Source organism: Chiloscyllium punctatum, chromosome 25 (assembly GCF_047496795.1).
Source record: "Chiloscyllium punctatum isolate Juve2018m chromosome 25, sChiPun1.3, whole genome shotgun sequence".
Lineage (NCBI taxonomy): Eukaryota > Metazoa > Chordata > Chondrichthyes > Orectolobiformes > Hemiscylliidae > Chiloscyllium > Chiloscyllium punctatum.
In genome coordinates, this window is record NC_092763.1 from 35,197,215 (window position 1) to 35,211,737 (window position 14,523).

A 14,523-nucleotide genomic window follows, 5' to 3' on the forward strand; every position below is an offset into this window, starting at 1 on the left:
CATTATGAATAATTTTGTTGTTTCTACGTTTATTTCAGGACAAACCTTGATCCCTACAATCAGTACACTGATTTGCAAATTTGGGATGCATTAGAAAGAGTTCACATGAAAGAAAGTGTAAGTATTGGTTAAATATAAGTGAAGTAACATAAATTTGCATTTATATTGCATATATCTGTTAGATCTTGTATGTTTGTAGTGTTTGAGACATCTTGGTTTTCCCCTTCATACCATCATTTCTTTACAATTCTATCTCATCAGAAAGTTCCCTTGTCACATCACAGAAACAAAATATAATTGTTTTTAGTTCTAATATTTTCATTGTAACAATATTTATTAAAGAAGTGTTTATAGAGTACCTTTTATTATGGAAAAAATGCTCTCAGGTGCTCCAAAGTGGTGTATTCTGTTTTTGAAGACTCTACAGCAATGTTCCTTCTCAGCTGTGTGGGTGCAAGACCACACACAAATCTAATCCAATAGGCTGTACAAAATTTCCTTTCAGGTATGCAAATGTGCAGTGTATGTGAATCTTAAAAGGACCAGGAAGTGCAACTAACAGTGCAACAGGCTGGTGGGAACATCGATTTAGGAAGACATTGTCAAGATAACTTGAATAATTTGACAAGATTTTTATGATAAGTCTCATCATACAAAATTTTTGATTAGATTAGATTACTTAGTGTGGAAACGGGCCCTTCGGCCCAACAAGTCCACACCGACCCTCCGAAGAGCAACCCAACCAGACCCATTCCCCTACATTTACCCCTATACCTAACACTACAGGCAATTTAGCATGGCCAGTTCACCTAACCCCCACATTTTTGGACTGTGGGAGGAAACCGGAGCACCAGGAAGAAACCCATGCAGACACCAGGGAGAACGTGCAAACTCCACACAGACAGCAGTGCTAACCACTGTGCCACAGTGCTGCCCACTATTGTGGCAAGTTTTATTTTTATCAGTGCGTCAAATTTGCAGCTGAGATATTTGTAGGAATATTGCATGGCATTTTTTTACTACAAGAGACTTGATGACTCTCTCTCTGATATCACTGTTGTGTTGTAACTTCCATGGAAATTGAGCTTTAAAATTTTGTAAACTCTTTTGAAAAACTGTATTTTCTTAATTTGAATGGCCTGGGTGCTAATTTTATTCCATGGATTAGTTGTATTCTCCTGCTGGACTGAATTTTTGTACTGCAGCAGGATGCACTCTTCTGTAGTACACCCAACTCCAGAAGGGCACAACTTGCTGCAGTAAAGCGGTATTTTTCATCTTTTATGAAGATTGTTACTTTCCTATGAATTTGAGAGATCAGTGCAGGTACAATAATGTACAAAGAAGATCACAGAGTGTGATAAGATCTCATTTAGTACACAGAGATTCCATCATCATCAGAAAGTCGAAACGTGTTTGTTCTGGAGTCAAAACAATCCCTACAATTTATCAATGATTGAGAGTTATTTATTATTCTTTGACATAACTGATCGCATCCTCATACAAGGATGTACTATATTATTCTGTGTACTGACAGCTCTGATTATTAAATCTTAATGTTAACTGAAAATTATGGGACACACACTGTTACTGATCAGTGAATTTTATTCCATGTGATAGAATTCAGTTGCGTACAAAATGACAAGACATAAGCTGCAGTAAATGGCTTTAGGCATGAAATTGAGTTCGGTCGTAACAATTGTTTGCTATAATTGCCATTTTCTGACAAAAATGATACCCACTGCATGCAGTCTCACTTGCCACATGAATCACATTGGATCTCCTACTGGTGAAGATGTTAACTAATGTTTGTAAAGCAAACATTATTGTCACATGTGAATACCCGCAGAACCATTTGATAGTTTTATACACCCGCCAATGCCCTCTGTTAGCCTGACACAGCTGGCCAAGTGTTAAGCAGCATGAAGGACTCTGCACCAGCACTATTTAGCAGGATCATCAACTCTGTCTATCTTTGTCTAGTCATCCCTTGAACCTAGGAGGACTTTTACCACAGAGTGCAACTCATGGCAAGAACCTGCGCATTAATTCTTTTAATGGGCCGAAGGGCCTGTTTCCACACAGTAGGGAATCTAATCTAATCTGGGGAAGCTGTTGTGCTGCAGCTACCACATGATTCTAGCTGATCTGGAGACTCTTATGTTCTTATCACATACCATTGGTGTATTGAAAGTATTTACAGTGACAACCTGTTTAGCCACATTGTGAATGCACCTTCTGTTGCCATCAAGTCAGGCTGTTGGACTCCATCTCTGTGACTTCGATGTAGAATGCTACGACTGTGCCACAAGACCAGATTGAAATACATGTGATTAGTTACTCATTTGATTTCTGTTGACAGTTGTAATAATTGTGCAAATATTTAGTCTTCTAAAAACCTTTAAGATTCGGAGATGCTGGTGTTGGACTGGGGTGTACAAAGTTAAAAATCACACAACACCAGGTTATAGTCCAACAGGTTTAATTGGAAGCACACTAGCTTTCGGAGCGACACTCCTTCATCAGGTGATTGTGGAGGGCTCGATTGTAACACAGAATTTCTAGCAAAAATTTGCAGTGTGATGTAACTGAAATTATACATTGAAGAATCGCTCCAAAAGCTAGTGTGCTTCCAATTAAACCTGTTGGACTATAACCTGGTGTTGTGTGATTTTTAAAAATCTTTAAAGTTGTTAAAGTCAATAGTGAGTAGTAGGGAATCACCATTCAGTGAGATCATGGCAGGCCCTATTGAGATCCAAGTTGTGCATTCCCAGTTCCAAACTCAATAATCTTTTGATTCCCTCACAAAAATCCTTCTACCTCTATCTTTAAAAATATTTAATAGCCCTGCCTCCACCGTCTCCAAATGCAGCGAGTTCCAAAGTCTCACAGTCCTCAGAGAAATTACCTATTGTACTATGTATACTTTACAGTTCATTCTGTTTGTTAATTTAGACATAACTGATCTTGATTCTGATTTATATTACTATAAAAATGAGGAAGTGGAATCTTGTTTCGTAACTTTCTAAATTTGGCAGTCATTTAAGAAATGTTGTTCATAGAATTCCCACAGTGTGGAAACAAACCATTCGGCCCAACAAGTTCACTCCGACACTTCAAAGACCATTCCACCAAGACTGACCCCCCTACCCTATCCCTGTAATCCTGCTTTCTCCATTGCTAGTCCGCCTAACCTATACATCCTTTCACACTATGGGCAATTTACCATGGCCAATCCACCTAACCTGCACATCTTTGAACCCACGCAGGCATGGCGACAATGTGCTAACTCCACACAGCCTGAAGCTGAAATTCAACCTCGATACTTTGGTTTGTGCATCTCCTTAGGGAACATAACACAAGCAAGTGGAAATTATTCAGCCACATTGCTAACTTGTGCTAACAGATGATGAACAGGCAATGGGAAGTCAAGAATTGAGTTACTTGCCACAGAATTCCCAGCTTTTGAACTATTCCAGTGAGACAGTGGCTGAAATTTTCCAATGGCCTGACAATCATTATTCCAACATAGTTGGGAGTTACGAATAGGTACCTTGTGGAGTTCCTAGCAGTAAATGCTGAAGGAATTGCCTGATAGCTGAAGATTCCACTGAGCAATTCCTCTACACCTGGAACCTTCAAAAGTTTCAATTCAAATCAAGGATACGGTGAAATTAAGTAAATAGTTACTCAACAAAAGCCAGATTGTTAAATATGTAGTCTAACTCCTGAGTAAGTATTCAATTGTCCCTATGCACACCTTATAGATTCACAAATAAAATTCTCCCAGACCACTTCACTAAACCCCTGCCCACCCCACCCCACCAAACACCCTGACTGGTCATCCCCTTCCACCGCTTGCCTGACCTCCCTTTCTCTGCCGCTGGATATGGTCTTGCCTTTGTCAGATCTGACTTCCACTCACTATTCCTGCTCCCATTGGCCCACATTTCTCCCACCTGCCCAAGCTACCTTAAACACTACATCACATAGTTTGCCCTTTTCCCTATCCAGTTAACACCCTACCCCTTTTCCACTTGATATCCTATCCACTTCGCACTGTACTCCCGACTCATCTGTCACTTAACCCCCTACCAGCTGACATGATTTACCTAGTGCCCTGGCATTGTACCTACCTGAGCCCCAGCATCCAACCCTCTATCAATTTGGCACCTTATTCTTCCGATACTCAACAGTAAACTTGCCTTATGTACTTACTGTTTGACAGCAGCTATTATAGAAAGTGGCTGGACCTTTGAATATCACAATGTGGCAGCTGATTGTTGTGAAAGGAGGGCATGGTTTGCCTTCCCTGACACTTTTGCACCACAGAAGAACTATGGTGCAAAAACAGTAAAGCTCCTGTTTCCTGAAGGATGTCTGATTGGAATCTCCTCTCAGAAATGTAGAGCTTTCTCCTTTAGTAAAAAGAAACGGCAAAATGGCAATTTGGGTGAAATTTCCAGCCCATTATTTGTATAGATTGTCTGGTTAGGTCGGTAACCAGTGGTACCCCCAAGTTGTTGATGGTGGAGGATTCTGCAATGATAATGCCTGCTTCTGTTGCTTGTTGACCTTGTGCATGAAGACTGCTTCAATATCTGAGATGTTGTGAGTAGTACTGAACGCAGAAAACACCAACATCGCTCTTCTGGCCTTATGTCGGAGAGATGCTTATTGATGGAGCAGCTGAAGATGGTCTGACTTTGGAGACTAGCCGAAGGAACTTGGGGGATCTTATAGTGCAGATATAGGGTCCCTACCTCTGGGCCAGCATGGGATATGTCCCATCTGCTCCGGAGATGTGTAAAAATATCTCTGATTATGTTGCAGAAAATATCTAGCCTGAGAATCTTCTGCTCTCATTTCCTTGGCCTGATTCCACTGTGCCAAGTATGAGTCCAACCAATGCAGTGTAGGACCCCACTCCCGCATTGATTTCAGATTTGCTGATTCTTTTAGAGGCCATGCTGATCAAATATTGCCTTTATGTCTTTCTCACCTCATCTTTGAATGTTACTCTTTTGTCCATGATTGAACCAAACCTGCATTGAAGTCCGGAGATGAAACATTCAGGGCAGAATCCAAACAGTGGTAGTGAGCATGTTATTTTTGAGTAAATGCTGCTTGATAGCTTTTTATCACTTTGATAACTGAGAGTAAACCCATTGGGCTTTTGCAGCAGTGCGTAGGCACTTTCTACATTTTTTAAGAATATGGCATTTAGCTAAAAAGGAAATGCTTGGCTAGAGGCCAAGTTAGTTTATGGCATAAAGCTTGGCATAATACTGCTAGGATGTTGACAAGGTCCATAATTTTGCTGTATCCATGCTTTCAGGTGCTGCTTGGTATCACACACAGTGAATCAAATTTGCTGAAGACTTGCATCTGAGATGCTGGGGGCCTCAAGAGGTGACTGAAATGGATTATCAATTCAGTACTTCTAGCTGAAGATAGTTGCAAAATATATGTCTTGCCTTTAGCATTGATGTGCTGGAGTCCCTGATCATTAGGCCTGGGGATGCTTATGGAACCTTCTCCTCTTCTGGTTAGCTGTTTAACTGCCCACTGTGTTCATGACTGAATGTGATAGGACTGAAAAGCTTTGATCTGAGCTACTGATTGTAGATTCACTTGCCCCTGTCTGTTGTACAATGCTTCTGCTAATTGGCGTGCATGAAGTCCAGTGTTGTAACTTCATTGTTTGGTCCCTAATCCTTAGCTATACCTGGTGCTGCTCTTGACATGCTCTTCTTCATTCTTCATTCTTCACTGAACCAGGTTTGATCTCCTAGCTTGCAGGTAATGGTAGACTCTGGGATATGCAAGCCATGAGATTCCAGATTGTCATGAAATACAATCTTTCTCATGCTGATAAACACTGATTGCCCAGTTTTGAGTTGTTAAATCGGTTTGAAATCTATCTTCTGTAGATTGGCGTAATACCACATAACATGTTAGAGAATGTCTGCAATGTGAAGATTAAAGTTAATTGCTACAAGAATTATGTGGTGGTCACAATAGTATCGTAGATAAATGCATCTGGAACAGGTAAATCTGCAAGGATGCAATCAAGGATTGTTTGCGCTTTTGTTGGTTCTCACCTCTTGCTACAGGTGGCTATGTACTTCAAGACTCGAGTTACTAAACCACATTTGGCAATGGACTTTGAAGATCCCCACCCACCCAGAATATTATCTGTACCCATACTAACATCAGTGCTGGTTTGGATGCTGTCCAATTTAGTTTCCTTTCTGTTAAGTTCTGTTTGCCCTCAAGGTAAGGTCAGAACTACACTACAACCTGACTATTCTGAAAAGAGATTAGACAATCACTGTAGTTAGAAAAAAAACGTTATTCACATCCAACCTGTGCTACCCCTGACCTGGAAAAGTTCAATACTTAAAAAAAGGGAGGTTTTTTTTCCATTCTTCAAAATTAACGCCTTTTATACTGAAGAAAACAAGACATTACCAACACTTTTATTACAAAAATGAAAATAGATTTTTTTTTCAATTTTTGAATTGATGTCACTAACGCATTGTATTTTGGATGTATGATGTTACAGATAATGCAACTGAATGAGAAACTCAACTTTGAGATCACAGAAAATGGAGAAAATTTTTCTGTGGGAGAGAAGCAGTTATTATGTGTAGCTCGAGCCCTGCTTCAGCACAGCAAGGTAATAATTTCAAAGGAAACCTTTCAGCAGTTTTTACCGCTTGAGTAAAGCATTGATCAAATTGAAGATGGTTAATCATTTTGAAGTGTTGACATGAAATCCAGAACATTTATCCAGACATTTAAATACTAAATGCAGAAGTGATTCTGTTTTCTGAATTTAAAGAAGGAAAAATAATTACAAATATTTTTGGAGAAGTGGAGGCTTAAAGGTAACAAATTTAAAGAGTTTAAATAATGTAGGTGAGATTAGAACTAATGATAGCTGAATTGTTGTGAAATAAATTACAGGAATTCTATTATAGAAGGCAGGGTGGCTGCTTTTACTTTGCTCCTTACTGGCAGATTTGAGGGTGGGGACATGAAATCCAACAAACTGGCCCTCCTGCTCTCCATCTGCCAGCTACCTGTCCACTCCTGCTGTCTGAAATTTGACAGGGGTCTATGGAATCTTATGTGGTCCATTTGCTAGTCAGCATGTTGAGGCCATTAAATAGCCAGTTAAGGGTCTAATTCCACTCAGCTGGTATTTCACCCTCAGCAACTGTAGGCCAATGCCATGTGGGAACCTCATCAGCTTTAGCTGCACAAATGAATGTTTCACAATAGGAATAACATCCTTTACTAGGTCCCCAGGACCCATCTGAAGCATCTACACCCCAACATTGTTTCCCTTTCTTTTAACCCTTTTCCTGAACTTTTGAGCCTCAGCCTAGACTCTGGATTACAAACATAAATGTGCTTCTCGGTGTGGCAGGACTGCTTGTAGTCACAGCAGTGGCCATCACTCCTAACTCCTGGCTTTCTAGAGTGGCCAGCTCCAAGGAAGACTTCCTACTATGAAAAGGGTGGACGTTCTGCTTTAAAGCATGATTCCCAGCATTAAATTGCTGTGTTGCAGCCATCGGGATTATCACCATGCTGGTTCCCTAAAAGACAGGTTTACAACTCCCTATTAAATACGGGCCTATGAATGGGTTAGATAAAGTCCTAACCAAAAGATTATTTGCGTTATGCCAAGTAAATTGAAATTTTACATATAATGTCAGATATCCTCTCTGAAGACAACCATCTGGTGATGGTGATTTGTTTAAAAGCTATTTCCTTTCTCTTGTAATTATATTCTTTGGAGAATACCAAGATGCTCTGAAACATTGCGGTGTTTAAACTGTATACATAAAATGGCTGTGGATCCCTTTCTTCCTATGACATGATCTTGTTTTTATAGAAATGCTTTCAAATCTGACCAGCCCAAGATATCAGGAGTCTTTTCATAACTTTCTTGTTGACATGATAATGTCTAAGGGGAATGAGACACTAAATCTAAATTTTAGTTGCAACTCTTGTGGTCATTAGGCGTGGAAGCACCTGGGCAACAGTTCCTACAGAATCAGAATACAGCAGAAATAATTTTACATTTTTTATAAAAAGTTATCAATTGTAACAAGTATAGGTATTCTTCTTAGCTGAAGGCAATGTAAGATTTTGTCAAAAGACCATTGAAGGAAAAAATAGTGGACAGCTGGATAATAAATAGCAAGATCTATATTTCAATTACGTTAAATGTTGGGAGCTCTATGGATTTGTTATCAAAGCAGATAAAGTGTAATGCGCATGCATAACAAATAGCAAGCATGGAGAATTTAATGCTGGCGCCTGTTTTAAAGGAAAAGGACGTGCATATCAATAGTACTTGAATCACTGAATTATCGGAATGTATTACTAGATCAGCTTAATTAAAAACACACGTAGTATGTTAAGATCTGGATTAGACTTCATTTAGAATAATATTCCTTACTTTAGCACCCTCACGTAATAGATAATATAGAAGCCTGTGGAAAAAACTTACATGTAGATGCAGTAGAATAATAGTTTAAAGACTTCTCATATGTTAGAAGGTTTGAGCTATTTGCTCAAAAAAATGATGACTTATAAAAAGTGATTATTGATGTCTTTTAAATTAATGAAAGGAATAGATTTAGTTCATGCATTGACTGTTTAAATTATAAGGAATGGTTTAGGAAACAGTACTTGTATAGACTTGTGACTGAGTTACATTAGCGCAGAACTAGATAAGATGTCAAGAAGTACTAATTTCTTCTAGAGTCTGCAATCTATTAAATGTTTACAGCTCATGCAGTTAGCACAAATTTACAACATTCAAAAGTGAGCTGGATAATGAGTTTGCATATAATGAAGAGCCGGGTGGTTACAGATAATGTGCCTCCCAGTCAGCCATGGTGTCCTACAGTTGTTTGATCTTGCATTGTTGGAGAGGGACTTTGGGGGTACATGTGAGAAGTTTGAGCCTTCAAGCCTTCCCTGGAATATTTTTTCTTATTTAGCTCCCCCAGGGAATTGCCAGGCTGATGCTGAGTGTATAGGGATTCCAATGAGGATCATACTATAAGTTGAGTATAAGTCTCATGCCCTTTGTTTTCATATGATCATGACCTGCATTTCACTCAATGGCACCTTCCCAGTTCAATGCTGTAAGTTTAAAACATTTCCTTTTCAATATAGATTTTATTACTAGATGAAGCCACAGCTGCCATTGATACAGATACTGACATGTTGATTCACAAGACCATTCAGGAGGCATTTTCTGATTGTACAATGCTGATTGTAGCTCATCGTCTTCACACGGTATTGAACTGTGACAGGATCATGGTGCTGGATCAAGGCGAGGTAAAATGTTTTTGCTGGTCAGAGTTAAGTTTGTAAAAGATTAAAGATTAGTTTTTGGGAACTAAAAGTTAACTTATTTTGAATATCTCTCTTTTATAATTACCGTCCTCAGTTTCCCAGTCAGTAAAGATAGGAAAAACACCAAGTGTTTCTGCTTTGAATAAAAATGATGCCTGCTCAAAAGTGCACAGTTGAAGAATGGAATGTCTATGATGTCCGTCAATAAACATCCTTTGGTTCAGTTGTAATAGAGTTTAAAAGCATCGTCACATACAGAAATCATATTACAGCTTAACACCAATTCCCATGTCAATGTCTGTCAACATTAACTGAATATCTCAAGTACCTGAAGTTGCCTTCAGATTTAATAATACTGGGCATTGATAGCCAGGTTACAGTACAAGCCAGACCATTATGTCTTTGGGATTTAATGCTGCCTTTATTTACTAAAACAAGATCTAGTATGTAGCCATTCTACCACTTCTTGAAGGCATCAAGAATTCTGTGGAGGCACAGAATATTGCAGATAGAGCAAATTGAAAGATGTAGTTTCTGTTCATTATCCTATGCATCCTATGTGAGCCTCTATCTGTATTGTGCATTCTTTCATCCAAACGTTTCTCCCATTTTCTTTCATTAACCTCTCACCATTTTTTTTTATTCCCGTCTCCCTCATTTGATTATCTAACCTCCCATTAAACACAAAAAACATTTATTATATACATGGCTAAGCATACCTAGCTATCAGTGCAGTTCTAATAACTCTCAATTTCACAGGGAACTTGAACTTTATTCCCAGGTTGATTTGAAGAACTTGTTAAGTTTTGCAAATGCAGTAATGAATGGTTCCAGTATCAGTGTAAGCTTGTTTTGTTAAATTCCATTTTTTTTTCTTTTGAAAGAAATCAATCTATCCCTTTATATATCTATAAACGTAGCTGATATTAACTTCAAAAATATATGGAATGAAAGAGATGGTAGACCTAAAAATGGTTATAGTCCAACAGGTTTATTTGAAATCACAAGCTTTCAGAGCAATACTCCTTCATCACCAGGACTATTACCTGGTGTTGTGTGACTTCTGAGTTTGTCCATCCCAGTCCAACACCTGAAACTCCACATCATTTGAGTAACTAAACAACATTTGCTACCAAGGTTAACAAATGAAGAAAGGTCATTTGAATGAGATGCTGGAAGATTGTCAACATATGTCTGGATGTACCGCAGTACAACACAACATTTGGGAGAGCAAACATTTGTAACTAAAAAGGAGTTGTTTTTAGTTGATTGGGAGGGGGATACGAACTAGTGTGTTCAGTCGGCAATATGAGTACTGAGTTCTGATAACAAATGAAATCAAGTACAAAATGTTTTAATATTAAAATCACTTTTATTTATTAGATTGCTGAGTTTGACAGCCCCAGTGTCCTGCTCTCCAATGACAACTCAAGATTCCATGCAATGCTTAGCGCGGTGGAAAACAGGATAATAGCATCACCATCCAGCAGTTAATCTCCTTGTTCAGCAATCAAGTTGGAATGCTCCAGACTATCACTGGCCACACTGCATTGTGCAACCTCTCTACATAAAAAACCAAAACAAAATGGAGGACTCTTTGCAGATGTATGAAGTGATTCCAAGTGATCTGTCACTCACGAATACCTTATTTATTATACTTTACAGACAGCACAAAACATCAAGTAATTTGACAGTGTTTTTGTCTTCTAAAGGGGAATATCTAATGAAATATGTTGGGAGTAATTAGTGTAAGAGTCCTTTAGTGAAATACTGCACAATACACTGCCTTTTGAGAAGGAACAGATCTGTCTCAATTTCAAACTGTATGCAGAGCAGCCTTGGAATATTTTTAAATTAAGTTTTTTGCTTAGAGCTTCCTTTCAAAGGTGTGTCTAAATTAATTATTCTTTGTTAAAAAGCTAGTCTTTGAATATTAACAAGAAGGGAGGAATCTTAAGAACTTAATTGTAAAACCAAGATTCAAAACTTAAAAGGTTCAATGTAAGGTTGGACATCTTCCAACGCAGAACTTTCTTGTGCTAAAATTGGTTTTGAAAATACATAAAAAGGATTTTCTTTCCCTTCTAAAGACTTCAGTCCTTATTGTTTTGCCAGAACCAGGAACATTTGGTAAGGACAATTTTGTACCACCATCAGCAAGTTTTCTGTTGTTTTCTAAATGCAGCTCACTTTCGATCCATCTACTTTCTCAAGAAAGGGAGTGTAATATTAATCTTTTACAAATTCCTTCATTTATGAAAAGTGGATTCACTGTGTTAAAAAAAATTCTGTGAAAATGGGATTATCCTGGCCTCAGATTCCATAATATTCTTATTTGGAGCAGACAGAATATTTCACACTTGCACACCATTCTTTAAAATCTAAGTGCATGCAACTCAACAGGGAGTTGTAAGGCTGTCTATTTTGTGGTCCATTGAAAGTTCTTTCTGCAATATTGATTCTATCATATGAAACTGTATAAAACTAGAATGAGGAGTGTGGTGAGTCACTAACTCCCAAATCAGGTAGCTGCTTCACAATCATATACCACTGAACACAGCTCTGTCTGTGTTCTTGGGAGAAATAAATTTCAAGCAATGCCCTTAAAAGTTTCTGAATCTAACTCCAAAGCAGCTTTTCACCATAATAAAGCTTTTTAATAAAGCAGGTAAAGGAATTGAACCTTATTGAGAATCTAGTTGTATAAAACTTTGTTTGATTCAATATTTGTTTAAATGTTTGTTTCTATATATACATATTTTTGCTATGGAGGATGAGGCCGAGACTACACATTAGTATGAGCATGATTAATAATACATAGTTCATCAACACATCTTGATAAACAGCCAGATTTTCTGACCACTCATTTTAATGTTCAGAAAATATAATTTAGTCTCTAGCATGATCAGATGACAATATCAAGAGTTTCTTAAAGCCTCTGCTGTGCTTTGACAATCATAAAAAAAAGCTCTTGTTACTGTGCATATACTGACTGGATCAAAACAGTGGCTGTCCAGGGTCAAAAGGTGGGTAACTGAGTCTTTAAGAATATTCTTATTTGTTACCTTTTTCTAAGAAAATAGTTAAATGCCCTGAGATGTTAATATATTTCTAAGTATGTTAACATCTAAGAGTGTTAGTTGAACAATGCCAAAGACATCACAATCTGTGAAGCTGTCAACACCAGCATTGAAACTTCAGAAGTACCAAACTCAATCCTATTAAATAATACGACTTACTGTTGGCGAATTTTCAGTGAAAGCCTTAATGTTCATTATGCTAAGATTGGAAGAAATACAATCAATTGTTAAATATTTAGCATTCTCCCTCACTGGTGATTTAAGGAAAATTCTCAACTTCGCTATTATTTGAAATGACCTGATCAAGGACAAATTAATTATATAAACAGTTCCAGCCTGCAGCAATCTTTTCAGTGTAAATATTAGGAACATTTCATGTGTATAGTAAGTAATGTTGGTGGTTTATTTTCTTTTGTTTCTCACTGTTGATGCAACAGAAAGAGTGCATTAATGAGTGTCCACCACAGAAGGTGAAATAATCGGTGGTATGAAAATTGATATCCATCAAATTATCTATTGCCCTGAATACTAGTTCTATTATTAAGTATGTCCTTTTTTACTTAAACCTAAGGGCATTTCTACCATACCCACATTGGCAGTAGCTTCTCAGTATTACGTTATATGGGAATAGTCATTGTAATCAAAATTTGTCAAGCTTAAATATATTCCTTCAACTGCCAAATTATCATAATAAATTATTTTCTTACTGTGTAAAGGTAGAGTGATTGATTTGTGTAACTATATCATAATGTTACCAGTTTTTATACCAATCACTTTGGTTAAATGTATTTTAAAGAACTTGGAATTTCTGCACCATCTTCCTAACCCACCATTGTCGCTTTGGCAGATTCCTTGGTAAAACTGTGTACATGTCTCAATTCCACTTTTTCTGCTGATATTCTGACAAAGTAATGTTGGGAATTAGGAAGACCAGCGGACATTATCCCACAAAGTATTTCTCATAATCTTTCTCATCTCTCTATATTTTACTTCAATTCATGTCAGCATTGCTGTCTTTTTTCCATAATCCGTTCCAAAACACTCCCTATTCACATTCCCTCTCCCCTTCATTACTTTGAAATTAAAAATTAATCACACATTCTTTCAGTGTTTTATCCCTGTATCTCAAAACTGTATCCTTATATTGGCTTAGTTCTCCCTTGAACAATCTGCAAGCTTTTAAAACAAAGCAAGGGCTATCTAAGTCCACTACTCAATTTAGCTCCCCTCATTTTATTATTTTGAGGCTCACTGATGTCTTGAAATGTAGGCTTTGGTTCTTCATCCAAGGTTTGCAACAATTAAAGACTTGAGTGGCATAAAATAAAATAAGGGCAACAGGTGCTCCTGTACTGTTTGATCAGGTAGATTTAAATGTTGATAATATTACTGGGGCATTATTTGCTAAGTGCACAACTCATGGCCAGAAGTGGTTATTTACACACCATATTTATGTGAATGTTTGCACGTTGTACTAACTTGGTGTATACCACCAAAATGCATTATTATATTTACAGTATTTCTAGTGGATATTATTACTACAAATTCCTCATATGTCAGAGTTCTTCAGTGTACAAATTTGCTGTAAAGATGTGAAAAAAGAGAATACAAGACTGAAAGATTTTGTCACATTTCTGGTATGGGCCAGCCCAGCATCATCATGACTCATTCTTTGCAGCTTTCTAACAAATTACTGTCTTTTGCAATTTTGCAAAGGGTAGACAAAGAAGTTTCTAATCTGCCCAGAACTCTGTTTAGAAATCAATCTCTGTGTATGATGATGCAATAAAAAGACTTGCCTTGATGTAAGATAGAACTTATAAACAATAAAAGTATTTTTGTAGTCTAATGGTGGCTATTGTTATTTTTTTGTTATTTTTCTGTGTCACGATAAAAAAATGCTGAAAGATTAAAAATAAATTATTCTCTGCTTATTATTGTTTGTCAGAAAGCATTTTGCTTTTTCCTGTACAGTTTTGTTTCTAAATTTTAAAAAAAGCAGAAGCTGGGTATCAGAAATTGCTGGAGAAACTCAACTCTAAATGTGACTGGA

General features: G+C 37.5%; 1 protein-coding gene across 9 annotated transcripts in view; it reads left to right on the forward strand.

The window, feature by feature from the left end:
• LOC140495844 (ATP-binding cassette sub-family C member 5-like) overlaps positions 1–14,319 on the forward strand; it is a 190,835-nt gene extending 176,516 nt beyond the window's left edge. For all 9 annotated transcript variants that reach the window (XM_072595007.1, XM_072595008.1, XM_072595009.1 and 6 more), the window contains 4 exons: positions 39–117; positions 6,572–6,685; positions 9,208–9,372; positions 10,774–14,319. In XM_072595007.1, coding sequence (XP_072451108.1) covers positions 39–117; positions 6,572–6,685; positions 9,208–9,372; positions 10,774–10,884 — 469 coding nt within the window. In that variant the 3' untranslated portion in view covers positions 10,885–14,319. The remainder of the gene's footprint in view (positions 1–38; positions 118–6,571; positions 6,686–9,207; positions 9,373–10,773) is intronic.
• Positions 14,320–14,523: the final 204 nt, after the last annotated feature.